Raw genomic sequence first — 24072 nt, forward strand, 5'->3', positions numbered from 1 at the left:
TCCTAGTGTGAGGCTGTCCATTCCTAATCCGGTAGCTGGCTCTCCTCGACAGACCGGGGTCAACCCCCGGTACCGACCCCGATTTTTCATTGTTCCGAAGGCCAGGCTCGTCTTCCATTGGTGGCTAGTACTCAGATCTGTGTTGCATTGGACAGCATTCAGGCTTCGCTGCAGACTTCGAGACTCTCGCCAAACACTTCTCGCATGCATCCGATGCGGGAGGGCTTTAACCTCGACCACGAGTTAAGACCGAGTGTGCCGAGGTGCTCATCTATTCGCCGAGTATTGAACCTCAATCAAGGTGTCTTCCGCAATGACGGGCAAAAAAGCCTTGTCATATTTCAGCGCGTCGTCTTTTTCCAAAACGGCTCGGTAACACCTCACAAGCCTGTCAAGGAAGTCGGTTGCCACAACCCGAACTGGGCTGTTCGAGATGATTTCTAAGCTCCCGACTGTTCCCCCGCCTTTGTGCCAGCTTTGTGTACAGCAAAGGGTATTTGAATGCTGGGCGGTTTTATTGTGTTGGTAATGGTGACGCGTAACAGGACCTCCGACAAGGCCACCCTTTCATAGCCTAGGCATGGGCATGAAAAAGGACGAAAGCGTGATCTGATGGTAAGTCTGAGATCCCTCCTCCAGGAATGCTCCCACACCGCGGCCATACTTCACGTTGGGCAAGCCAATAGGGCTGCCAGGAAGCGCCTTTTCTTTGGCTGTCCTCAGGGAATTCATCGGTAGATAGGCCCTCACAAGTTTGATCTCTGCGCCCACAGCAGGGTCATATGGCCATTTCACAAAGTAGATATGAATCTGTCCCGTCTCCCAATATTGGTGGTCTTCCCAAATACGCAAGCGCTGGGTCTCGGGAACATCAGAGGCCGAGGTGACGAGGAGATCTCCTTCTTCAAGCTCAACCAATGTTTGGAGGATGGTGCTACCTGTTCTCCCTTGTAGGTCGCCCTCGGTTCTGTTCGTCCTTGTCAACAGTTCGATGGCTGATCTGCGGATGATTGGATCACGACACCTTCCAGCAACAAAGGATAGAGTGTCTATCACACCAGAGTCAATGCCAAAGGAGACATTTTTGAGAATCTTGGACGGGTCGGTCAATGCATCCTTGTAAAGGTCAATAATTTGCGAGAACTTTTCCACATGAGCATCGTAGCAACATTCTTCCTGTGTCGCAAGTGTGTCGAAGAGGATGGATGCAACCAGACCAGAAGCCCTGAGAAGCTTCTTTGATATCGCCAATGTGTCGTAGCGTTCCGACACAGTGATGCCAGTTTCGTCAAGAGCGGCGATCCAACCTGATATGAATAATTGTGTCTGTGATTTGTTCTTACAAGTTGGTAAAGCAGGGTCAATGTTTTCCTGCGCCCAATCGACAATCTCCTCGAGCTTGTTGCGCGCCTCGAGCAGACTGTTGAAGCGGTATGGTATTTCAGGTGTTGGTAGGAATGACTCTGACTGATTCCGCTTGAGTGCGGCACTGAGAGCGAGCGCCGAGGGCATATCGACAATACAGCAGAACCTCATTCGAAGTCGCTCAATGATGGGTCGAAGGAAATTATTCAGCACTGTCTTCTCGCTGTCGGCAAGGACCAATTCACCAGACAGCAACCGGTCTTCAATATCCGTGATGAGACTGTGGCCCGAGCGTAGCAACTGGTAGGCAGTATGGCTGTCTTGTAGGTTTTGCAGACAGATGAAGATGATACATGAGATTAGAGTAGCGATTTCGGAGACGGCCGTCTCAAAAGCCATTCGAGAAGCCTTGCTGCTCTGGCGAAGGGCCAATTGCTGTAGGTTGGATCTTTCGTCTGACTCGCCATCCAGTTCGGAGGATTCATGTAACGCGCCCAGGGCAACTACCCCGTGGAGTATGGATCGATCCAGATGACAGGCCTGGAGGATCAGTTTGTTCCAGAAGGCGGCATCTCTCCAGCCCGACCACTGTGGGCCTGTGAACTGGCAGAAGAAAACCAGGCTCCGGAGCTCCTGTGGTTCCAGCCCCGGGAATGTGCTTATGGCCTGGAGTACTCGACCAGAATGACTTGTGGGGGACAGTGAGGCGGACAAAAGAGCACGTTGTTGCTGTTCGGCAGTCTCTGACTGTTCGGGGGCTACGTTGGTGTCAAGACGGAGACCACGCATTTTCTTCGTCGGCGCTTCAGTCGGTTTTTGCTCTGGCGACGAGTCCTTGTCCTTGCGACCGGCAGAGGCTTTTGCTGCGCTTTGAGCTGCTCGTGCCCTTTGACTTTGGACATGTTTGCGAATCTGTCGGGTTTCCGTCTTTGAACTTCGCGATAAGACTGTGGAGCCTTGAGTCTTGGTGATCCAGAGAAGAGGTTCGGGCATGTTGTTCCTGCGATGGGTTCAAGCATATAAAATCGATATCGCGAATCCAAATCGCTGTCGGCCTCTAAATCATACGATGTGGCACTCCCGAGAAGCCAGAGGTGGTGAGAGATTGAGCATTGGGGGAACTGCCTCAACTGGACATTGGTAATATTTCACCACAATGGCAATTACTGCTATATGCTAGCGCTTTGGCAAGTTGGAGACGTACGAAGCCGAGAGAAGACTGCTAAGCAATAAGGCGGCCGATCGATACGCACGCGCACACATGAGTTGACGTTGATCTAGACCGGGGTAGACGAGGCCAGGTATCGGGATATTGGAGAGATGCTTGACCGTTTCAGGTGTCGAAGGGGAATAGGTGTGGGTGTCCTCGTACTGGCATGTTTGACTTGGCTTGCAAATGGCGCCGAGTTCGCCATCATAGGCCGTGATTCCTCGTCCGCGGGTAAGAAGCCATTGCGTTGACGGCGATAGTGGTGATGCTGCTGCCAAGAAGTGTGTTCGCGTCGTGCACGGAGGGTGAGGGAATTCTGTCGCTAGTCTCTTATGGTACGGGGAGGGCATTCGAGTCTGGATTGACTAGTTGTAGCGAGAGAAGACCAGGAGGGAAAGGAAGAGAGAAATGCGGGCGTGTCATGATCGATGGTGGCTGGTCACGTGCACTCTCATTTTCGGAGGACACCGGAAAAAAGTAACGCCATCGCGGAATGTCATTGGCTGCCTCACAACCTTGACCAACACCCTCGTTTAAATCTGCCCCGGTCAACTCCATCCGTGGTCACGGTCAGCGAAGTGCTTGTCAGTGACACGGCCCTTAACATGCTTGTACGAGCCGAGTTTCTCCAACCTGGAGCCGCTAGTCGACCCTTTCCAACGGCAACATCTCGCGCATCGTCGCCCCGTCGTCATCACAACTCGCCCAAAAGTACCAGCAACATCGAACTCCAAAACATGAACTTGCGTTTCAGGTTGCTGTGGCCGGACATCTCCATTGGTGTTCAGAAGAATATGTACGTATACACGCTCTCTGGTCCAATCACTACTCTTGCTTAATGCCGTCGTCGGTCGGTGCCTGACCCTCCAAGATCTCGGTGCTTTCCTGTGTATGGTCAATGTTGACGCGTGGACCTCTGAACCAGCGTCTTGCCCAAATGGCATAGTAGGACAAGGCCAGGAACATGGATCCCCCATAAATCAGACTTGTCCAATTCATCGTCAAGGGCGTCAGGTCTTTTCCCTTTACGGCCGGGAAGCAGAGCGCCGGAAGAATCAGAAGCCACCAGCCGAATGCAATGGCCCCCGACAGATTAGACCATCGTCCGAGGTTCCAAGGTCCTTTACAACAATGAACGCGTCAGCTCCTTTCGCTATGAAGGCCACCTCCTGCTGGTAGGGAAAGCGGGTACGTACCTGGCTTGAACCTGCCGTTGTCAAAGAACAATTTCAACGCAGTTGGCGTAGTGAAAGCTGTGTATTGAGCAATTGCGCCCAGGCTGAAAACGGCTCCGATTGCGACGGGGCTCGCGAACATCAACAGCCCTAGAAGGGCGGAAATTGAGAGAACACCCCAAGTCGCATTTACGGGGGTCCTGGTCCGGGGGTTGACCTGTTTCCACCATCGAGATCCTAAAATCGCCGAATCCCTGGAATATGCAAACACGACCCTGCTGGCCGTGAGCGTACAGCCTATTCCCACGAAGAACTGAGCTATGATGTTCAACGAGAACATGGCCAGGCCAGCCTCCTTGCCCAACACTTGAAGGCACAGACTTCCAAAGGGCTGACCATACTGCCCGGCAACCACATCAGGAATATCTTTAACAGTATAGACGATCACCATGATTATAGCCCAGCCTATCCATAAGCCCAATTGAGCCGTCATGACAATGGCTCTCGGCCCAGCGATGTTGGCATTGCTGCATTCTTCCGACAAGTGAAAGGGCGCGTCGTAACCGGACATCGTCCAGATAGTGGTAAGGAACCCCATGATTGTGGCCCACGCTATCGGCCATTCGGTGCCGTTCTCAAACCGAGTCCATACGTCGTGGCTGTTGTTTGTTTTGGGCTGGTTGATCGAGCCAACAGGAAACCAAATGACGAATATGATGATGATGATAATGTTGCAAACGGTGCCAATTTTGTTTACCCATCCAATGAACCATGTCGATTGCATGGTGATGATCCCATTGATGAAAAGCAACAGTAGCAGCACCAAATATATATGCCATGTTTTGGGTTCGTATTCCGGATTCGAAATCATTCCGCAGGTAATCAACATCGAAGCCAATGCGTAATTCACTGAACACGGTCCTGTAACGAACCCACAAAAGTTCGACCAACCGACAAACCAGGAGGCCAGGGGCCCCCAGCCGTCGGGTGCAAGAACGGCGGCGGCATAGTATAGCCCTCCGGCCGTGGGCATGCTGGAGCACAGCTCTGCCATGCTGAACGCCGTGGCTTGAATACAGAGACCCGATACGAGCCAGCCCCATACGGCACCACCTGTTCCCGAATAGCCCAAGCTATATGATATGGTGGAGGCTACAGACGGTAAGAGCCCCAGGACAGAGAACGAGACTGAAAAGGACTCCCAGATGGTGAAGTCCCTGCGAAAAAGGTAAGCAACGGCCCGTTCGTCAGAGAGCTGCGGATGATGCGCCTACCGTTTGAACTCTTGCTTGTAGCCCTATGAGCTGTCAGAAAACAATGGCGGTTGAAAATAGAATATCACGATGTCGATGACGAAGAAGAAGAGGAAGGAAAGAAATGACGGGGTTGCCTAGAGAGCAGGCTACTTACAAGGGCTCCCAAAGTTATCTCATCTTGGTCAGCTCCCTCCTGCACCACCGCATGCTCTCCACGAGTGGTGAACACAGAGGTGACCCCGACTTTCTCCTCATCGACAACGGTAATGGAAGCAGATCTTGTGGCCGTCATGCTTGCCGGTGGGAGAGTGGAATTGATGGAAATGGGTACCAAGGTGGAGGACTGAGAATCGAACAATCTGGCTTGTCGCAGAATATTTAACTCTGCCGTTTCCCTTGCCCGATGTATGGGAACTATTTGAGCTATGCAAGCAAAGGTGCAAGCACGAGTCCAAGACCGTTTTCCCAGGTTCAGGACCCCGAAGCTCGTGGCCGTACCAATGTAAAATAAACCGTGAGCAAGATAAGAACATCTGGACTACCGACAAGCCACATCCCGAAACAGCAGGAGAATGAATATCTTTGACGAAGAGAGGCGAACCCCTCCTCACATCAATCTCGTCAGTTGACGAGCTAGTCGGCACACCATCATACATGATTGGCGATAAGTCTTATCGGCCGAAGATTGTGCTTCAACCTTTTTTTTTCTTTCTCTATCGGCAGATTCTCGAGCCAGAAGATGCTCATTTGATTCGCAGGTCCTGCAAGAAATGGACTTGGCCGCTCGGAAGCGCTGTGAGCGATTGAGCACGGAGAGTGCCCAGCCCATGTGGCCATTGCAGACTAAAGGAGGAATGCCGCTGATGGTCTTATCGTTCCTCATCATTCGCGCTTCAATACCAGGCTGAAATGATATCGCTCCGAGTACGGGATACGGAGGATAGATCGATAAGGCTATAGGCATGTGTACCACCAACATGGACGGGTTCTAACCTACATGGAGCGTTTGACCACATAACCCTCCACCGTGAGAATGTTGAACTTTTTGTCAAGCACACTGACGATAATAACAATAAGTCATGTTGATTTTTGTCATATATCCTACCTATTCAAACAGCCGCAGAAAGGCTCTGTACCTCAGGTATGAGAACGGGACGTCTGCGACATCCTCTGCGACAAATATCGTGGGAGCTTTTTTCCCTCTCTTCTCTATACAGACTATGTATTTACTGACGAGCAGTGAACCTGCACCAAGAGAGCTTCAAGATCCACAATACAGTTGCAAACGCCGGCATATGCGTTGGAATGAGGAGTTGCTGCGCCAGCATCTTCATCAAGGCCTTGCAATCGTTGATGCATCAACTTTGATGCATTGGCTAGTGTGGCGTTATCGTCCAGATCATTATGTGCGTCAGGATACCCGGCGTCTCTGAGCAGCTGCTCCATTATTTTCGTGGCCATGTCACCGGTAGACCATTCCACGATTTCTCCAAACATTTTTTGTGATTTCTTCCGGTACAGATGGTCTTGACCGAGTCTTGCAGCATACGTCGATGAACCATGACGGGCTGACCAAATGGTCTGCTCTTCGGTGCTAAAGTTGATTGCGCCTTCCCAGATTACCCTGTTGTGGCAAGCTTGGTGCAGATATCTCCCGAGGGCAGCTACACGCATCGCCCTGCATTCTGATTTTCTCTGCGATCCATCGAATGTCAGTACCGTTGTAGCTCTCCACTCATTGATATCATTTGAGTGTGCAGTGTATCCTTCGGCCTCCAGAGATTTGACCAAGCGATCGATGGTCAAGCCACTCGACAAGATGTTCACGCGTCGCATCCACTGGGGGTAGAGAAGTCCTTCGACTTGCTGCCCTTCTCCTTTTTTGTGTTCCGCGGTCGATTCTTGTTGATCATCTCAACGAATTCCGTGGTGTAGACTAAAGAAGCCAGCTAAACTCCTCTGCGTTCGCTGAATCAACCTGTAACTTTACGGCGGCCACTTGGTAGTGTAGAGGAATAGTGGCTATCAGAGATTTAGCAGAAAGTTGAGAGTAGCGTAGGAAATCTCTCACCAACAGCAATTCTAGCATTCACGGACGGGACGAATGTGCCAATACCATTTCCAATTCGATGCCTGATAAAAGAATGGTCGAAAAAAGGCAACCATCAGTTTTCTTCTTGTGAGGAAGCAATGTCCCATTATCCGTCATAAAGGACAGGGGTCCGCAAGGACGGGTCTTTGCGTATTGTGAGTCAGGCAGGGTAATATATATATCTAGAAAAGAGGTTTACAACAAGGCGAGAAGCCTGAGAGAGAAATCTGAAGAGGAAGAGAAAGAGAAAGAGAAGGTAGAGATCTCTCATATAGGCTTTGGAGAAATGATCCTGTCAATGTACAACGTTGATTGTAATTTACATTACGTAGCATTTGGTGCTGTGTATCCTTCTACGTCGCAGTCCTACTACTTTGTGTATAGCATCGTCCACACCATATCAGGGCATACGGTCCCATGTATGAACGAAGGCAACTTCCACCGAGGCACGTACATGTCAACCCGCTCTGTACTCGACCCTCTCTCGGACGTCCATCTCCGATCCTTTTCGTATAGACTCAATCTAGCCTCTGTATGGGCTAGCTCGATGTCTGGCCACGTAGGCCGTGCTGGATCTCTAAGACCAGAAAGCCCGCCACAGCCTGCGCGCCCAGTGTTGTTGATCCCTCATTTCTGGGTGGTGCGTGACCGTCTCCTCGCGCTCCTCCGCTTCTAGCTGCGATTGCCCGTCCGCCAATATCGGATCGCGCAAGAAAAGCGCGCCGATGAGCACGGGAACGGTGAGTCCAACGGCCGTCGTCGTCAAGAGGCGCTGGATGTGACTGTAGCTGGCGACGATGGCGTCCCGCTGCGGAGTGCCGGTCGGGTATTCCGGCACGACGTAAAAAGGGGCGGCGTAGATGGCGGGGGCCAGCGTCGCGTTGTTGAACGGCGCCAGGTTTTTACTGAGTTGGTCGTACAGGGTCTGCGTCCAGATGGCGCCCGACACACAGCCTCCGATGGCTTGCCCCAGAAAGTTGACGGTGAACATGAGACCTATGAGGATGCCGACGTGCTGGTGCTTCGCGACGGTTTGAATGAGAACCAGACTCGGGTACGGGAAGAAGCCCCCCGCGATCCCGACAATGACTTCGCCGGCGATGACGCCGGCCTTGGAATTAGGACCGCCTCGGTATTTGACCAACAGTCCGACGCCGATGAACGAGAGGACGACTCCGCCCAGGACAAACGCCTTCAACCGGCGCACCTTCATGACGACCAGACCCAGGAGCGCGGCAGAGAGGACGGCGCAGAACGAATACACAGAGGCGATGCGAGTGGCGGATTCGACGCTGAAATCGTACGACACGACGAGGAGGGTGTACAGGTAGCTGGCGTGCGTCATGTACGCCGCGACGCAGAAGCAACCGATCACCAAGCACGCCCACACCATGCGGTCCTTGAAGAGGTAGAACGGCAGCAGGGGGTGCGACGATTTGCGTTCCCAGTACAGAAAACCGGGCATCAACGCGAATCCGAGGATCAGGGGAGTCAGTATACCGGCCTGGGTCCATTTTTTGCCAACTCCGCCCGCCAGGGTCAGAGGGATCATGATCATTGCCAGCGAAGCCGTCATCAAAAAGACTCCGGGGATGTCAAGCTCCCAGAAGATCGTCCTGAGCGACGAGAACAACGGAGGGTATCGTCTCTCTCGATCGCTTTGTTTGCGAGCTTGAAGCCCGAGAAGGACCACAAGCATAATTAGAGGCATGACGCATAGTGGGTAGATGATGCAGAACATCCCGATGCCCCATCTCCAAGTGGTGCTCGAAAGCGTTGCCGAGGTGACGTTGCCGCTGACCCAGGAGTTGATCATATAAGGGAAGTTGGGCAGGAAGGCGAAGAAGAGTCGATTCTTGACTGCCGTGACGTCCGCAAGCATGATCTCGATTATCAAGAGCGAGGTTGTGTAGCCTAGCTGGTAGAGAATCGCGCCGCCTGCAAAGCTTCCGACATTGTTGGCACAGGCCTCCACGATGCTGCCCACTGTGTAGACAACGACGCCGAAGATGAAGACTTCGAGTCGGCCAAAGACGTCGGCGAGCTTTGCCAACGAGGGTTGGAGGGCAGCTACGACGACTGCCCGAATGACATTGACAGTAGCCAGCAAAGAGTGTTGTTGATAGGAAGCCGTGGCGTACGCCAAATAGGTGTTGCGCACGAGATAATCCAAGCCAAATGCGTAACCGGCTATGAAAAAGCTCAGATAGAGCGACACTCGTTTGGGGGTTGTTAGAACGTTTGCAATCGCCGCCATGCGAGCAACCCCTGGGGATACTAGGTCAGGTTCTTCACATTCATCGTGTTTGGATGTCGGAGATGAGTGGTTGGCAGATCCCTTCTCAGCCATCGGTCGAGCTCCGAGCCGATCAGACTGGGACTGAGGGCCGTTCATGTCCCCACTATGGACTTCAAATGCTGCGCTCGAAGCTTGATGATATTTTGTTGAGGTAGACATTCGGGAGGACAATTTGTGACTGAGCCAGCTTCAGAAACTTGTGCAGACCTAGCAGCTGTTCAGGGTACGAGGAGGCGCAGATTTTGTTTCCGGGGGGAGGCATGAGTTATAGCTACGATTGGACTTGGTACAGACGGGCACGTCTCCTTCTGCGTAGCCAGTCACCATCACCACCACGACTCCCGAGGTAGACGCAAAAGTGTCCACGCCGCCAACACGAAGAACACGTGAGACATGATGAGTGCTTCCACTTAATCGCGCACATCTTACCTAGTGAAGTCTGGTGAAGGTGGGCAGTCACGCGTTCGACACTGCACTGCTCGATGAACTTACCTATATTATCCTTTTCTCGAAGACCGCGCCGAGAAACGTTGTGGAGCCTTCCACCTTTTTGTGGGGCAAGGCTGGCGGACTGTGAACTTCGATTGCAACAAGGATCCTCATTGTGCTTTGATTGTAGGATGTTGATTGTTCATGCAGGTTTCTTTTAGCTGACCGTGAGTCTGAAGAGAAATGGTCGATGGAAATTCGGAATCTCCCTTTGTCTCGTCTAATTATTCTTTTTCAGGAGAAAAAAAGATAAAGCATATGACCTGCAACGTGTAACTGGCACGAAGTCTCCAGCCAGCAGGCTATGCTTGTCACACCAGACCAAGGAACGGCTTCTCTCCGGGCTTGAGCACATTCTCATGGCAGCGTATGCGCAGACGACCTCGCATCCATTTGAACAAAGGTCGTATAGAGTGACGGAAGGAGAGAATAGCGTCCGATGTCGGACGTCGTATTTACTTCAGGACTATGCTGGAAGCGAAGATGCTTGCCGGTTGTCTCTTGGTCGAGCGTATAGTTCTACTAGTAGTAACCTTGGCTCGGGCGAGTGGAAGGATATGTCGCATCTTGGGAGAGCTCCTCGAAATTCCTTAGGGGTGTCGTTGACAGCGGCCTCCAGACCGGCGTACATTATGATCAATATGGCTCACTGTGCCAGACACATTTTCTCGAGTCTCCTTCGTATAACTCGCTGAAAGGGCTGAGAACAGCCATGGGTGGCGAGGTTCCTCCAATGCAGCACACTGCGCAGCTGGACCTTGTTGTCCACTGGGACGGTGATGGTGACTCGGCAAATCCGTTGAACTGGTCATCGTTAACCAAAGGCCTGAACCTCTCTTTGATATCAGCCATGTCTTTCATCACGTACGCTGCGTCTGGTCCTTAAAGCCAGAGCGAGGATTCTGACCAGAGTCTGCAGGCCGCTTGCCTCATCAATGTTCGCACCGAGCATAGAGCAAGTCATGAAAGATTTCGGCACTACCACCCAATTCTTCGCCACGTTCTCTGTCTCGATATATCTGATCGGTTATTTCTTTGGCCCGCTCCTATTTGCGCCGCTATCAGAAACTTACGGTCGGCTCATTGTCTACCATATTACCAACATTCTGTACGTGGTCTTCACGGTGGCTTGTGCAGTCGCACCTTCGTTGGATAGCTTGATTGGCTTTCGCTTCCTGGCTGGCTCTGCAGGTTCGGCATGTCTTGTCCTGGGTGCTGGAAGCGTGGCCGACATGTATCCCCGCGAAAAGCGAGGCTCCAAGATGACAGCGTTTGTCCTTGGACCGATGATGGGTCCTGTAGTGGGTATGTGTCTATCTTGTATGTTGCAAGACTGGAACTGACCTACACGGAATAGGACCCATTGCTGGCGGTTTTATCTCGCAAGATCTGGATTGGCGGTGGATTTTTTGGAGCATTTCTATAGCAGTCAGCACACTTGAGAAAGGAGATATGGTTCTTTGCTGATCGATTTCTAGGCCGGTGTTGTGGCCGTGGCATGTCTTGTCTGCCTGAGAGAATCATATGCTCCGGTTATCCTGCAGAAAAGGGCTTTAAAGAGTGGCGCATACGCCAGTACTCAGCGGCACATCGCCAATGGTCCCAAGCCCGGCGAGGATCTGCTTAATGCCTTGGTGAGACCAGCCAAGATGTTTTTCCTGTCGCCTATTGTTTTTGTGTTGGTGGTTTGTCCTTGCTCTTATCCTCATGTTGCTTGACCTCTGAAGCTGATCAAGTACAAGTTATACATGGCAATCATATACGGCTACCTGTATCTCCTTTTCACCACCATCACCCAAGTATATGAAAACGTCTATGGGTTTTCCACTGGCCTTGCAGGCCTGTCTTACCTTGGGTTAGGAGTGGGAATGGTGCTCGGTTTGGCTGTATTTGGCTCCACCAGCGACAAAAGGTTGAAGAAGAAGAAAGAAAAAGAAGGGCAAGTCGAACCAGAGTTTCATCTACAAGCACTTATCCCCGCAGCCTTGTGCATTCCCGTGGGACTGTTCTGGTACGGCTGGTCTGCCGAAAAGAAAATCCACTGGATCATGCCGATACTCGGGACCACTTGGGTAGGCTTCGCAATGACGGGCGTTTTCGTGAGTACTTCTCAAGACTGCTAAAGGGCATCGGGAACATCTAGCGTTAACTGCACGAACAGTTTGCGATTCAGATGTATTTGATTGATTGCTATCCACTATACGTGGCATCGGTCACGGCTTCGAATACTGTTGTGCGGTCGCTAGTCGGTGCTTTTCTGCCACTGGCCGGGCGGCCGCTCTATGATAGACTCGGACTGGCTTGGGGCAACGCAGTATTGGCCTTTATTGCGTTAGCAATGGTCCCTCTGCCCTTTATATTCCTGAAGTACGGTGCGTGGTTGAGAACACATCCTCGATTTCAGGTAAAGCTTTAGCCGCGAAAAAGAGACGGATTTAGTCTCAAGAGTACTATGTCGGGCACGTGATCTTGAAAGCGGCGTCGAGTCCGCGGGCATACCTTGGCGAGGACTTTGTGCATGGCCAGCACTGCTCGCATGAATCCAGGATGGCTGTGTTCGGGGAAGGGAAATTCTAGAAAGCCGCTCTCCGTGTGGCGTGACTTTTCGGCGGATCAACCTGGTGAGCCAGTTCGTATGGAGTACAGAGGCCGTACGGAGTACTGTATGTCGGGATCGAATCAATGGCCCAAGTACTCGTACCCCTGCAGCAAGCGAATGTGAAACCAGGGGGGTGGGAAAGGGATGTGAAACATTTTTGAGGCTGGACGACGGAGAATAACCCAAAGGGGTGCGAATACGAGTGCAATTCCTTCGCATTCGCAGGTGGTAGAACATGGGTATCACACTCACTGAACATGGGTACACTGATTGTAGCCAACCACTTCAGTTCATGGCCATGTTTGCAACTGGAGATGTTTTGGATATGACCGATCCACATGGATTCGGAGGAGTCTTCAGTACGTAGCAGGTACAGAGGACACGACAGCATCCGCCGTCGAGTACGAGTAGTCGTCAGTACGGGGCATGGATATCTGACTGCAGCAGCTGGCTCCGTTGGTTTGCTCGCATCGCATGGTGTGAAACGAGACTTCCGTGGTAGACAGTTACAATTCTTCAGCAATGAGTGGTGATGGAATGAGATGTTCATACTCCGTACAAAGCACGAGGCACTGCGCAGGCAGATCTGAGTGGTGAGTTGGCGAGTAGCGCGTGGCGGGGCAGCGTCGGTGGCTGGTGGTCCGTGGCCACAGTGAGTATCGATAAGACCTGTACTGCCCAGCAACCAGCAGGATAAGCCTGGAAGAGGCCAGCATAAGCGTACAGAAGGTGGCCAGCCGCGAAGCTTCGAGGCTCAGGGGCCTGGACTCGACCCAGTAGGCTCCCCAATGTGCCCCGTAGGCCCTAATCACCCACCAATGGCCAACTGACCCAGACACATCTGACGCCAGTTTCCCCTGGCACGATGGAGTCTCCCTGGGCACTTCAGCGGCCATCAACCACAAGCCGGCGCTAGACAAGCCACAACTGCGTCAATGGTCGATCGACTACGGAGTACTCGTACCATCCAACTATTCCTGCTTCTCTGCGCAGTCTTTCATCATATCTTCCTTCGTCCAAGACACATCCTCTGCTTCTCCTGTACAGATACAGGACACCCTTTGATCTGATCTGTTCGTCCTCGTAAGCGTACACAGGGCTATCCTCCTACATTTCCTTCTAAACAAACGCCTAACGTCTTGTCTGTTGAAACACCACTCCGATACCATCGCTCGTCTCCTGAGAAACATCGTTGTATGCAGTCGCCACCCGAGTTATACAATTGTTGCATTGCCTCGAACCCATGGCGGTCCTAGCATAACACGACCCCCTTCACGACAGCTGCCTCTGCGGCCCTCCTCTGCTACTCTTCCGCAGCCATGGAAACCATTCCTCCTCAGGTATGGGAAGTCGCCCATGCACTCGTTGCCCGCAACGAGACCAACTCGACTTCCTCCGCGACCACCGAGACTCGACCAGGGAGTTACAAAGCCATTGGGCTCAGTCTGGCCATCGCGTCAGGCCTCTTCATTGGTACATCTTTTGTGTTGAAGAAGGTTGGACTGCTCAAGTCAACCCAGAAATACAATGAGGAGGCGGGTGAGGGCTACGGCTATCTCAAGAACTGGTACTGGTGGACGGGCATGACCCTCATGATCATCGGCGAAATCGCAAACTTTGGAGCCTACTGTTTTGTCGATGCAATTCTCGTGGCCCCGATGGGCGCTCTGAGTGTCGTTGTCACCACAATCCTTTCGGCCATCTTTCTAAAAGAGCGCCTGAGTTTTGTCGGCAAGGTTGGCTGCTTCAACTGCATAATTGGCAGCATCGTCATTGCACTGAATGCTCCCGAGCAAAGCGCGGTTGCCGACATTCAAGAGATGCAGCATTTTGTCATCGCTCCCGGATTCTTGAGCTTCGCTGGTGTCATCATTGCAGGCTGCGTGTTTGTGGCGTTGTGGGTAGCGCCTCGCTACGGCAAGAAGAGTATGCTGGTGTATCTGAGCATTTGCAGCTTGATTGGAGGCCTCAGTGTCGTCGCAACTCAAGGATTAGGGAGTGCAATCGTCGCACAAGCCAATGGCGAACCTCAGTTCAACAAATGGTTTCTCTATGTTCTTTTGGTCTTCGTCATTGCGACATTGCTGACTGAAATCATTTATCTGAATGTAAGTACAAGCCCTATCGCTGCACATTTTTATCCTGACCCTTCCAAAAGAAAGCCCTGGACATTTTTCAAGCCGCACTGGTCACACCGACGTACTATGTATTCTTCACGAGTGCCACCATCATCACATCTGCCGTTCTGTTTCGAGGGTTCAAAGGGACAGTTGTTACAATCATGACTGTCGTTTTCGGATTCTTTCAAATATGCTCTGGCGTCATCCTCCTCCAAATGTCGAAGTCTGCAAAGGATGTTCCGGATGCAGCTGTGTTCAAGGGAGATCTCGATCAAGTGCGCGAAATCGCCGAGGTCGAGCAGCCAGAAACCGAACCAAAAGCCGATGCCATTCGTGGTACAGCAGCCCTCATTAGGAGAATGTCCACGACGCGACGGAAATGGGAACAGGAAGAGGCAAAACGATTGCACGATGAGAAGATGCAAGATCAGCTAGAGCCGGTCCGTGAAAATGAGATCGTGGAATGGGATGGCCTTCGACGAAGGAAAACGGTCATTGGCGAGCCTGGCTCATCACCAGCGCCTCGCAGGAAGACTACACATCCGCCACTGGGCATGTCACATTTCCCTGAGCCCGATGACGAGGACAACCAGGGCCATGGCCCTAACTTTTTCGAAAACCTGCGTAACCGCGCGCAGACATTCATTCACTCTCCAACACCTCCTCCTCACCCCAAGACCATGCCTGCTGGCGGTCTTAACAGCCCGCTCTATCCCGTGGCATTGACAGATATCAAATTCCAGCCCTCACAAATTGATTCTCCTATCCGGCCGTACGGCCCTGGTAGCCTCGAAGATGCACAGGAGCGTATCTACGGACTCGCACCTGGGGAACGCAAATTTCAAGACACCAAAGCAGGAATCATCCAGCCTTCTCCACGATCGAAACCTCTCCCAGCCAACCCGGTTCCTTCGCCATCGCTAAGACCTCCTCAAGAAGCCAGACGGCAATTCTCCTTCACCAACTTTCTCCGACCCGGCTCCCGGACACCGACCACCGATCAAGCGATTCCACGGCCTCCCATGCAACGCCGCACGAGTAGCGCGAGTCACGGGCAAAAGCGAGCCATGAAGAGTGGAACAGAGGAGGAAAGATTAGGTCTTGTCAAGGGTGATTCTCACATTGCTTTACTTCAACCTCAAATGTCCCACTCTCCCGAACGCCAGCCCATTTCTCGCCCTCACTCCCAAACCAGCTCCATCAGTAGTGTTGATGATCACTATCGTTATCAATACCCTTCTCCTTCTGAAAGTTCTCAGTCGTATTCTGACGACGATGACGGGTGGCAGATGATGAACTCGACGACTCAACCGCGGAGCCACATACCAGCAATAAATCTGCCGAATGCGGTTCCAGTACTCCAAAGCCCCAGCACTCGAAAGAGACCAAGTCCACCCAGGAGTTATCAGCAACAATCAGCCACGATGAATATGCCGACCAGCCCGTCACTTCCCGATACCATGGCGGGCGGAGGGCGGATACAGGCGAGAGTGGCGCCAGCAGCGTCAGACCGTTTCCCGATTTCACCGACGAGCCAGCAGCGGGCGACTCAGAGTCCACCCCCTGGGTATCAGGAGAGAGATTTCGCACCTCACCCAGCTCAAGCTTCAGAGGACCTGAGAAGAGATGAAGGTCCGATGGGAGCCAATGCGAGGGGAAGAAAGCCAGCCAACGGCGGCGACGAGCACGACTCTGGTAGGAATAGGTTTGAGGAACAAAGTAGACGAGAGCGAGAGGAAAGGAGATTAAGAGCTACCGGCCGTCGTCAAAGCTGGAAGCCAACTACGCCCGAATGAGATGAGGCTGTTTGATGGCATTGGAGCCCATCGATGTTTGTACACTTGGACATAGCTTTGTTAGCGCGTTAACGACATAGGGATACCCACGACTGTACGGATTAACGCAAGAAAATGAATGATTGATTTAATGTACTCACGTAGCTCTCTACCAGTTTTGGTGTATAGAATACTCTGCCTATTCCATACCTGGCACTCTACACGGAGTATCCGCTCTCGTTCTCGTTCTCGTACCCGAATCCCCATGATGACATCAGGTAATTAGGAGTACTCTGGATTAAGGTTTTTCTCTGCGTCTTTAACACGGCCGAATCCGTCCATTGTTCGGTTGGTATTAACTCCGGGCATCCGAGCTGCGTCGACAGTGCCCCCAGGTTACAAGCCCAGCGCTGAGAGCCTCTATTTTTTCCCTTTTTCAAATGGAGTTCTCTTTGTCAGCGTCCCTCGGAAGGGGAAGGAAGTTCTTGTTGTGTGAACCTGTCTCTGCCTGCAATACAGCCGAACCAAGATGGCTGATTCACCATCATCCGACGATAGCTCGCAAGGCTCGGTAGACGATTCTACCACCCAGGCGCTCGCGAAAGCGCCTGCGGTCAAGGACAAAGAATGCCAATACTGCCATCAGCACTTTACCTCGTCCTCCCTCGGTCGACACCTCGATCAGTTCATCTCCAAGAAGAAGGCCGACGGCATTCACGATGTCGAAGAGATCCGCAGGCTCCGCGGTGGAATCACGCGACGCACCGCCAGAGGCTCGCGAAAGGACAAAAACAACAAAGACCGGGGCGAAACGATATCTTCACAGGCCTCTCCGGGCCCAGGAGCGATCTCATCCGACCTCGCCGCCGCCGCCGGGTCAGCCAACAACACAAACGACCTGAATAAAGTGCCTCCTGGTGGACTACATGTGAGGTTGAACAGACTGAATTGGCAGGCCACCGGGGTCATCACGGATCCTACCACGCTGGACTCGCCCATGTCTGCGATGCCTCCGACGCCCGCAGCGTTGACAAACAGTCCTTCTGGAGTCAAGCGTAGTTTCTCGACCTACGCGCAAGATCTCGGGTCTGGGTCTATTAATACTACCAATAATAACAACACCAATTCCGACACGGCGCGAGCGCTAGAACTGGCGCTGCGCGAGGTCCTGGATTCCTTACGTGCCGCCACCAAACACGCCTCTCCAACGCCGTCGCCGTTCAAATTCGACATACAGTCACAGACGTACCCGTCGCTGTGCCTGAAGATGCTCCCCGCGCCGGCCACGTTATTCCAGGCTTCGCCCTTTGCCACGCCGCAGTCCATACCGATCTCCCCGCCGGGGCCTGACCAGCTGCAGCCGCTGAGGCAGAAACTCAGCACGGCCATCGACTACTGGAAGTGGCAGGCTCTACGGCTCGCGCAGCCGACGACGTCCAACATTGCGGAAGAGGCGGACTTCCTCAGCCGCAGCGCCGCGCAGTGGAACGAGTCGACGCTCACGCACCTGGAGACGTGCTACCAGAACTGGATGGTGCACCCGCTCGAGGTGCGCAGCCTGCTGTGGCAGATCGAGTTGCTGCGCTCGTACAACAACGAGCAGCAAAAGGTGTCGGAGCTCGAGGAGAAACTCGAGTCCCTGCAGCAGGAGACGAACCAGTTGCAGCAGCAGGTCGAGTACCTGTCCCGCTGCCAGTGGCCGAGGGAGATGGCCCTGTGGCCCCCCGAGCGCAAGACGTTTGGCGCGTCGATGCGGGAGGAGCTGCGGCTGATGAACCTGAACAAACTCCCCGGGGCCGAGGGCGCCGAGGACTACATCCAGCTGCCCGAGAGCGTCAACACGCGCGGGGACAAGTGGGATTTCGACAAGCTGGTCAACAAGTGGAAGACGCACATCCGGGAAGACCGAAACAGAAGAATACCCCCTTCTTCCTCCCAAACGCATACGCCCCTGGTGGACGGCGCAAAAGGAACGGCCGAGCTGAAAAGGTCGCAGACGGAGCCGTCGGGGATGAATGGATTGTCGAACGGCCAGTCACCCAGTCTTGTCACGACGACTGATGAGCAACGGAGAAAAGGAACGAATACGAGGAGTCAGAAAGGGAATATCAATTTGGTGTCTGATTTTTGAGAGAGGCCATGAAAAGTGTACTAGTGGACCGAGGAGAGAAGCATGAGTTCTCCTCGGTAACTCCACGTGGATCACTCCGTACGTGTATACCTATATATCTTTGTGTATTTAATTTAGTAGCCTGTTTCCCAATTTTGGCCAGATGGATACATTACAGATACAGCGTCCTATTAGGTGGATATGATGCATGTACGGATATGTGTCTGTCAAATAATGTATTCGTATTACGAGAGTATTTGTACCCAGGATTCCCGTGTCCGTATAGAGAGGTATACCATTTCCCCGATCCATAAAATCCATCACACTGCGCCTTACATTCTGTTTTCACCCTTCAAGATATCCCCCGTATGTAAAATACCTAGGTGTATATCTCTGTACAAGGTAACGGATGATTCCATGCCAATTGCGGCCCATTCACATTCTCGTCTTTCTCATGTCGGTCGTATTGTCGTTTATCAAAACCAAGAGTCTCGCTCATCTTCAAACCGCAATAAACCAGATATGCTTCTTTCGCCTTCTTCTTCCTCTTCCGCTTCGGCCTGGGGCGGAGGGGGAGGATTAGGGTCGTTCTCGACGTCGTCGTCGTCGTCGTCAAGTTTGAACCGCACTTTTTGCTGTCGTAGGGTGCGCGTATTGTTCATTCCTCTTCTTCGTCCAGTTCCTTTTCCCTCTTGGCGAAGAGACTGACTCGGTTCTGGACCGCATAGATGGCATAACCCACTATCGCCAGCACCACGAACAGGATGATCACAATGATCGCGATCACATAGTTGGATTGCATCTTCTTGAGGGGATGTTTTTGGGTTTGGGTTTGGGGGTGTAGTAGTCAGTTCCGGGGCTGACTTGGTTCGGTTATGGTTGCTGCTGTTGCTGGATTTGCGGTTGGCACCACCAGAGGAGCAGTAGTAGTAGGGGTTCGACGATGACCCTAGGACAGATGACCCTAGCGATTTGGGTGCGCTTCGGGCTCTTTTGTGTTGGTGGGCCGAGGATGAGATGGACGGCGGAGATCCCAAAACTCGGAAACGGATCGGTGGCGGTGGACTGAGTCCCGGGCCCGAGAGAAGGTAGGAGCTGTCGGGAAGGTCCTTGATGGCTATAGGGTGAGACTGATAGCTTCGAGGTGACAGCGGTCGAAGACTGGTGGGTGAGGACGGAGGTGGTGATGTGCTGCTGCTGCTGGGTGAAACGACAAAAGCACAAACGCCGGCGACAGTCGGTGGAGCAATTTTGAATGATTTTTTGTTTCGTATAAAGAGAAAACGAAAAAGTGTTAAGGGATGGGAGTATGTACTCCGTATGTGTGGACGATAGCGGTAGTGGTCAATGTGATACACAGGCGTATGCACAAGGTCAGAGGGTAAAGGTCAGGTTAGTTGTTTGCAGGCACGGAAGTATTTCGTGGTGGTCAATGATTTGCGTGGCTTGAGATGAGATGAAGTTACTGGAATGTTAGCAATCCAAAGGAAAAAACGAGTGAGCAGCATATAAGGGCACATGTAGGAATGCGCAAATTGGAGGTCCAGCCTCTCGTTTGCTAGAGCCTGTGTGAGACATTGCGATGGCTGGTAGTGTGATGGTTGGGTAAATACGGAGTAAAGAGGAAGCTGAAGATGGTGGCAGGGAACGACGAGGCTGGGGATTTCTGTCTGACTGATATTATGGCGCCTTGGCGTGGATTTGTGGCCTAGAATTTGTTAGTAAGCCTGGTAAATTGCTGTCAGACAGGAGTCCAGTATGACGCCGGTGGTTGTCTGCAAGGCTGGCAGGTTAGTGCTGGCCACAGTCACCCAACACACCTACGCCCTCAATACTGCCGTCAACATCACCACAGTCGCGCTCACATCTTACAGAATACGGAGTAAAACAATTTACAAATCCCTGAGGCTGTCTTCCCATGCGCTACGAAGACCGACCAACATTACCTCTTCCGAGTACAGAGCAAGGGGTATGAATAAACAGCATCCCTCTGGTCACACCCCGGCTTCAACTTTCAAAGAGAGACATGTCTTTCAAGGACTCCTCGCCACTGACCCTCACCTCACAAGCGTGCAGGAGCTTCATCAACAACAGTCATGGTAAGCGTATTCAAGCATGATGGTATGTCAAGCGCTGGGTGCATCCTGCAAGGTAAACAAAGAAGGGTCCATCTCAACTGTAAGTAACTGTAGTCGTCAGGCTTCTTGAATGTCGTCTGGCTCTTGGGTCTTCAACTTCACACAGCAATCATTCAACAATGCGCCTCCCGTTGTTGTCCATGTGTTGTGGGCAGCACACACACAGATCTCACCTTTGTGCGCAAACTCGCATCCTGCCGACAAAGAAAAAGGCTCTCCTGGGGTTCTTCCCTTTCTCCTCCGAATGCATGCGCTCACGCCGAGACTGTCATGTCAGCGTGAACAAAGAAAACTCCCAATTCAATGATGATTTTATAACTCTTTCAAATGGGTGAAACCGTTACTGCTCCAACTACATATCCGTACTTGTTCCAACGATTCAGCGTTCGGATGGGATAGATGAGATGAGCCCTGCAAATCACTTCAACGCCAGTTGACAATGGGCCCGAACGCCGCGAGGCTTGATACGCGCACATCATCATCATACTTTAGCTTCTCTTTCGACGAGGACATGAGATCACCCCGGACTCCTACCTACGTCCCAGACACCCCATCGCTCGAATACATTGTGCCATTCGACCACACCAAGATGGCCGTCGATTCCGTCCAAAAGCCGCTGGGCAGTGAGAACAACAACGCGATCCCTAAGCCTCCCCCTCCACCGCCACCGGACGAGCCCATGGCTTGGGTCTGGATGTGCCATCTGTGCCACTCGAGGTATCCGTTGGGTGTGACGCGACGGTGCCTGGTCGATGGCCATTACTACTGTGCCGGCGAGACCGACCGTCCAAGCCTGCGGAGAAAGAAGAAGAACAAGAGCTGCTCCAGCGAGTTCGACTACGTCGCGTGGAAGGCCTGGGCGACGTGGCGTCGAAAAGTGTTTCAAATCGCCCCCCACCATAACCACAACAATCCACCACGGACGTTGCGAGGCTGCGAGAACTGCGAGTTCCCGAGCCAATGTCGATACCCACCTTCCCCCCCTCAGACCGGCACGGGTAGCAAAGTGGACGAAGAGTACGCGAGAGAGTCCAAAAAGGCAACACGCGAAGAGAAGAAAGAAAACCAAAAGAAGTCGGTCACCACCGCGGCGGCCGCCGCTACAACAGCCACATCCGACGGCAGCGTTGATTTCGACCAGATCTTGAACAATATTCTCGTCCAGAAAGAAGAGAAGGAGGAGGAGCTGGAGTATGGGCAGACTAAAGGTTCGTCATGTCTAGATCAGAACCACGCTGGCAAAACGTCGCGAATGAAGAAGGGGAATGGGAGAAAGACGACGTCACAGTCGCAGAAAGGACTCGTACAGTCATCCTCGCTCGAAGAGGAAATGAGCAGGGAGGCAGCAAGGCTGCGAGAGATGGTCGGCATGGATTTGTGGAGTACGTTGGAAGATGTTGATCTTGAAAAGACCAAAGTCGATTGAGTCAACCGAGTCAGAATGTGACGTGGAATGGTGTTGATCTACGGACTCAGACGATGTTGTTTCGTCACTAAATGACCTCCCTTGGACTACCTGTTCATACCTAGACTCACAATTGTACCCGGGAAAATCATATCACATCATATCATACGAGAACATCTGCTACCTCCAGGTACACATTCTTGCAAAGGAATAAAGCCCTATATAGTAGCTTCGCGGTCCTATTTTCCAAGAAGCCCACCCACATATTCGGCAATGGCGAGCATTTTCTCTTCGGTAAACCTCCTCCCCACTATTTGTACACTGACGTGGGCACCGTCATATATCTCCGCGTCGTAATCGTCGAACGTCGTTTTGTCGAGGTCCGAGATTGGCGAGTACCCCTGCGGGTAGTGGTCCTCGGTCTTGTCCGCGGTCGTCACGGGCACCACCACGCTCGTGTAGTCCAGGCCGTTCACGAACGAGGAATACCCGTAATACAGGTACTTCTCGGGTCGAGCTGCGGCGTACGGGGCCACGGGGCAGATGAAGCCGTCGACGGGCCTGCCGGTCCCGGACTCTCGCGCCGTGCCGTTCCAATAGTCCATGTACTCCTTCAGGAACTTGCGCTTCGCGACGTTGTTGGCGGCGATCTGTGACGCCGTATATTCCTGCACCGGCTTCTCGCCGTAGGACATTTTGACTTGCTGCGCCATGGGCTCGCCGGACAGCCCAAAGGCCTCGTGGACGTCCTTGCCGCCGTCGTAGATCCACGTGTGAAAGACAATGTCCAACAGCCTCGCGTGCGACGGGGGCTTCCACTCGATCACCTTGTGCCCTGCCTTGCTCAGTGCTTCGGCGACCATGGACACGGCTCGCGCGACGGGCGGTTGGGGGTTGACGTTGCCGTCCGACTTCAACACGCCGAAGCTGAGTTGGCCGCCCTGAGCCGAAGAGGAGGCCGACTTGAGAAGGTCGACAATGGTTTGTTCTTGATCGTCGCGCCAAGGCATGTCGACGACCAGAGGGTCGTGAAGCCAGGGATTCGTTGACAGTATGGCCTTGGTCAAGAGCTTCGTAGACCGCGCAGTCGTGGCAAGTGGCCCGACGACCGACAAGACGCTGTTCTGCTCCAAGTCAGCATTATAGACGACCCCAGGCCGTTCCGCACAATACGTGCTTGGGCGTCAAGGATGAGGAAAAACAACCTACCTGACCGTCCATGCTGTTGGCCATGCCTTCGTACGGAAGTCTCCCTGAGCTCGGTCGGATGGCGTAAAGTCCGTTGAATGCTGCTGGGATGCGAATCGATCCACCAATATCGGTGCCGAATCCTCCGGGGGAACCCCTGAGCCCTATCAATGCTCCTTCGCCGCCCGAGCTGCCGCCGGAACAGAGATAGCGGTCCTTGGGGTTCCAGGTGTAGCCGATGATGTTGTTGATCGTCTCGCCAGACATTAGTGTGTGCGGCACACTGGTCTTGCAGTACAGGACCGCCCCGAGAGCCCTTAGTTCTCTGACCATTTCACTCTCAAACGTCTTTGCGCGTGGATCGCCTGTCGCCCCTTCGAAGGTGTCGATCCAGCCGACATAGCCCATGGTGGTCTCGACATCCTTAACGTGGAATTGATCTTTCAAGGATACGGGTACGCCGTGCAATGGCCCGATTGTCCTTTTATGTTGAGCGTAGTACTGGTCGAGCTCCTTGGCCGAGGCCAACGCAGCGTCGAAGAATGTCTCATGTAGACAATTGACTAGTTGATGGGCCAGAGATGCTCGATGGCAGAACGCTTCCGTCACGGCAACTGCAGACCATGTTCCTGCTGCGACTTTCTCGGCGATTCCAACAGCATCGGTTTCAGTGATTTCAACTTCTTTGTCAGTCAGGAATTGACGAATATAAGGACCAGTGATATCCTTCTGTTCTCCAGCCGAGGGAATCTTTGCTAGCCGCCATTTTTCCGGGATCGACTTCAAGATGGCTTCGCGTTTCGCGGCCGCACGTGATTGCCAGTCGACGACCATGTTTGCGGTGCAAATGG

At 52.8% G+C, this 24072-nt stretch overlaps 8 protein-coding genes across 11 annotated transcripts; 4 read left to right on the forward strand and 4 right to left on the reverse strand.

Annotated features, from left to right (window-relative positions):
* Positions 1–567: 567 nt before the first annotated feature.
* PV06_02815 (uncharacterized protein) lies at positions 568–2358 on the reverse strand (the record flags this gene model as incomplete). Its single annotated transcript, XM_016403543.1, has 1 exon — positions 568–2358. The coding sequence occupies one exon, from the start codon at positions 2356–2358 to the stop codon at positions 568–570; it is 1791 nt and encodes a 596-aa protein (XP_016267440.1).
* A 5033-nt stretch (positions 2359–7391) lies between these two features.
* Positions 7392–9651, reverse strand: PV06_02816 (uncharacterized protein). The gene has a single exon (XM_016403544.1). The coding sequence runs from the start codon at positions 9554–9556 to the stop codon at positions 7676–7678; it is 1881 nt and encodes a 626-aa protein (XP_016267441.1). The 5' UTR covers positions 9557–9651; the 3' UTR covers positions 7392–7675.
* An 862-nt stretch (positions 9652–10513) lies between these two features.
* Positions 10514–13049, forward strand: PV06_02817. Of its 3 annotated transcripts, XM_016403545.1 has the most exons (6): positions 10514–10750; positions 10806–11191; positions 11244–11314; positions 11365–11571; positions 11629–11985; positions 12048–13049. In XM_016403545.1, exons 1-6 carry the CDS (start codon positions 10599–10601, stop codon positions 12300–12302), a joined length of 1428 nt encoding a protein of 475 aa, XP_016267442.1. In that variant the 5' UTR covers positions 10514–10598; the 3' UTR covers positions 12303–13049. The 3 variants fall into 3 exon arrangements, with proteins under 3 accessions (XP_016267442.1, XP_016267443.1, XP_016267444.1); XM_016403546.1 differs by having other exon boundaries at positions 10514–11191; XM_016403547.1 differs by having other exon boundaries at positions 11629–13049.
* A 381-nt stretch (positions 13050–13430) lies between these two features.
* On the forward strand, positions 13431–16547 carry PV06_02818. 2 transcript variants are annotated; one of them, XM_016403549.1, is made up of 3 exons: positions 13431–14593; positions 14644–15715; positions 15895–16547. In XM_016403549.1, exons 1-3 carry the CDS (start codon positions 13805–13807, stop codon positions 16233–16235), a joined length of 2202 nt encoding a protein of 733 aa, XP_016267446.1. In that variant the 5' UTR covers positions 13431–13804; the 3' UTR covers positions 16236–16547. The 2 variants fall into 2 exon arrangements, with proteins under 2 accessions (XP_016267446.1, XP_016267445.1); XM_016403548.1 differs by having other exon boundaries at positions 14644–16547.
* A 198-nt stretch (positions 16548–16745) lies between these two features.
* On the forward strand, positions 16746–18839 carry PV06_02819 (uncharacterized protein). Its single transcript, XM_016403550.1, has one exon. The coding sequence runs from the start codon at positions 16910–16912 to the stop codon at positions 18509–18511; it is 1602 nt and encodes a 533-aa protein (XP_016267447.1). The 5' UTR covers positions 16746–16909; the 3' UTR covers positions 18512–18839.
* A 127-nt stretch (positions 18840–18966) lies between these two features.
* On the reverse strand, positions 18967–19292 carry PV06_02820 (uncharacterized protein; the record flags this gene model as incomplete). The annotated part of the gene is made up of 2 exons (XM_016403551.1): positions 18967–19125; positions 19200–19292. 2 exons carry the CDS (start codon positions 19290–19292, stop codon positions 18967–18969), a joined length of 252 nt encoding a protein of 83 aa, XP_016267448.1.
* Positions 19293–20320: 1028 nt separating this feature from the next.
* PV06_02821 (uncharacterized protein) lies at positions 20321–22261 on the forward strand. The gene has a single exon (XM_016403552.1). It carries the CDS (start codon positions 21068–21070, stop codon positions 22052–22054), a length of 987 nt encoding a protein of 328 aa, XP_016267449.1. The 5' UTR covers positions 20321–21067; the 3' UTR covers positions 22055–22261.
* PV06_02822 (uncharacterized protein) lies at positions 22120–24055 on the reverse strand (the record flags this gene model as incomplete). Its single annotated transcript, XM_016403553.1, has 2 exons — positions 22120–23157; positions 23243–24055. 2 exons carry the CDS (start codon positions 24053–24055, stop codon positions 22273–22275), a joined length of 1698 nt encoding a protein of 565 aa, XP_016267450.1. The 3' UTR covers positions 22120–22272.
* Between the last annotated feature and the right edge of the window lie 17 nt (positions 24056–24072).

This window comes from Exophiala oligosperma (genome assembly GCF_000835515.1).
Source record: "Exophiala oligosperma strain CBS 72588 unplaced genomic scaffold supercont1.2, whole genome shotgun sequence".
Taxonomy (NCBI): Eukaryota; Fungi; Ascomycota; class Eurotiomycetes; order Chaetothyriales; family Herpotrichiellaceae; genus Exophiala; species Exophiala oligosperma.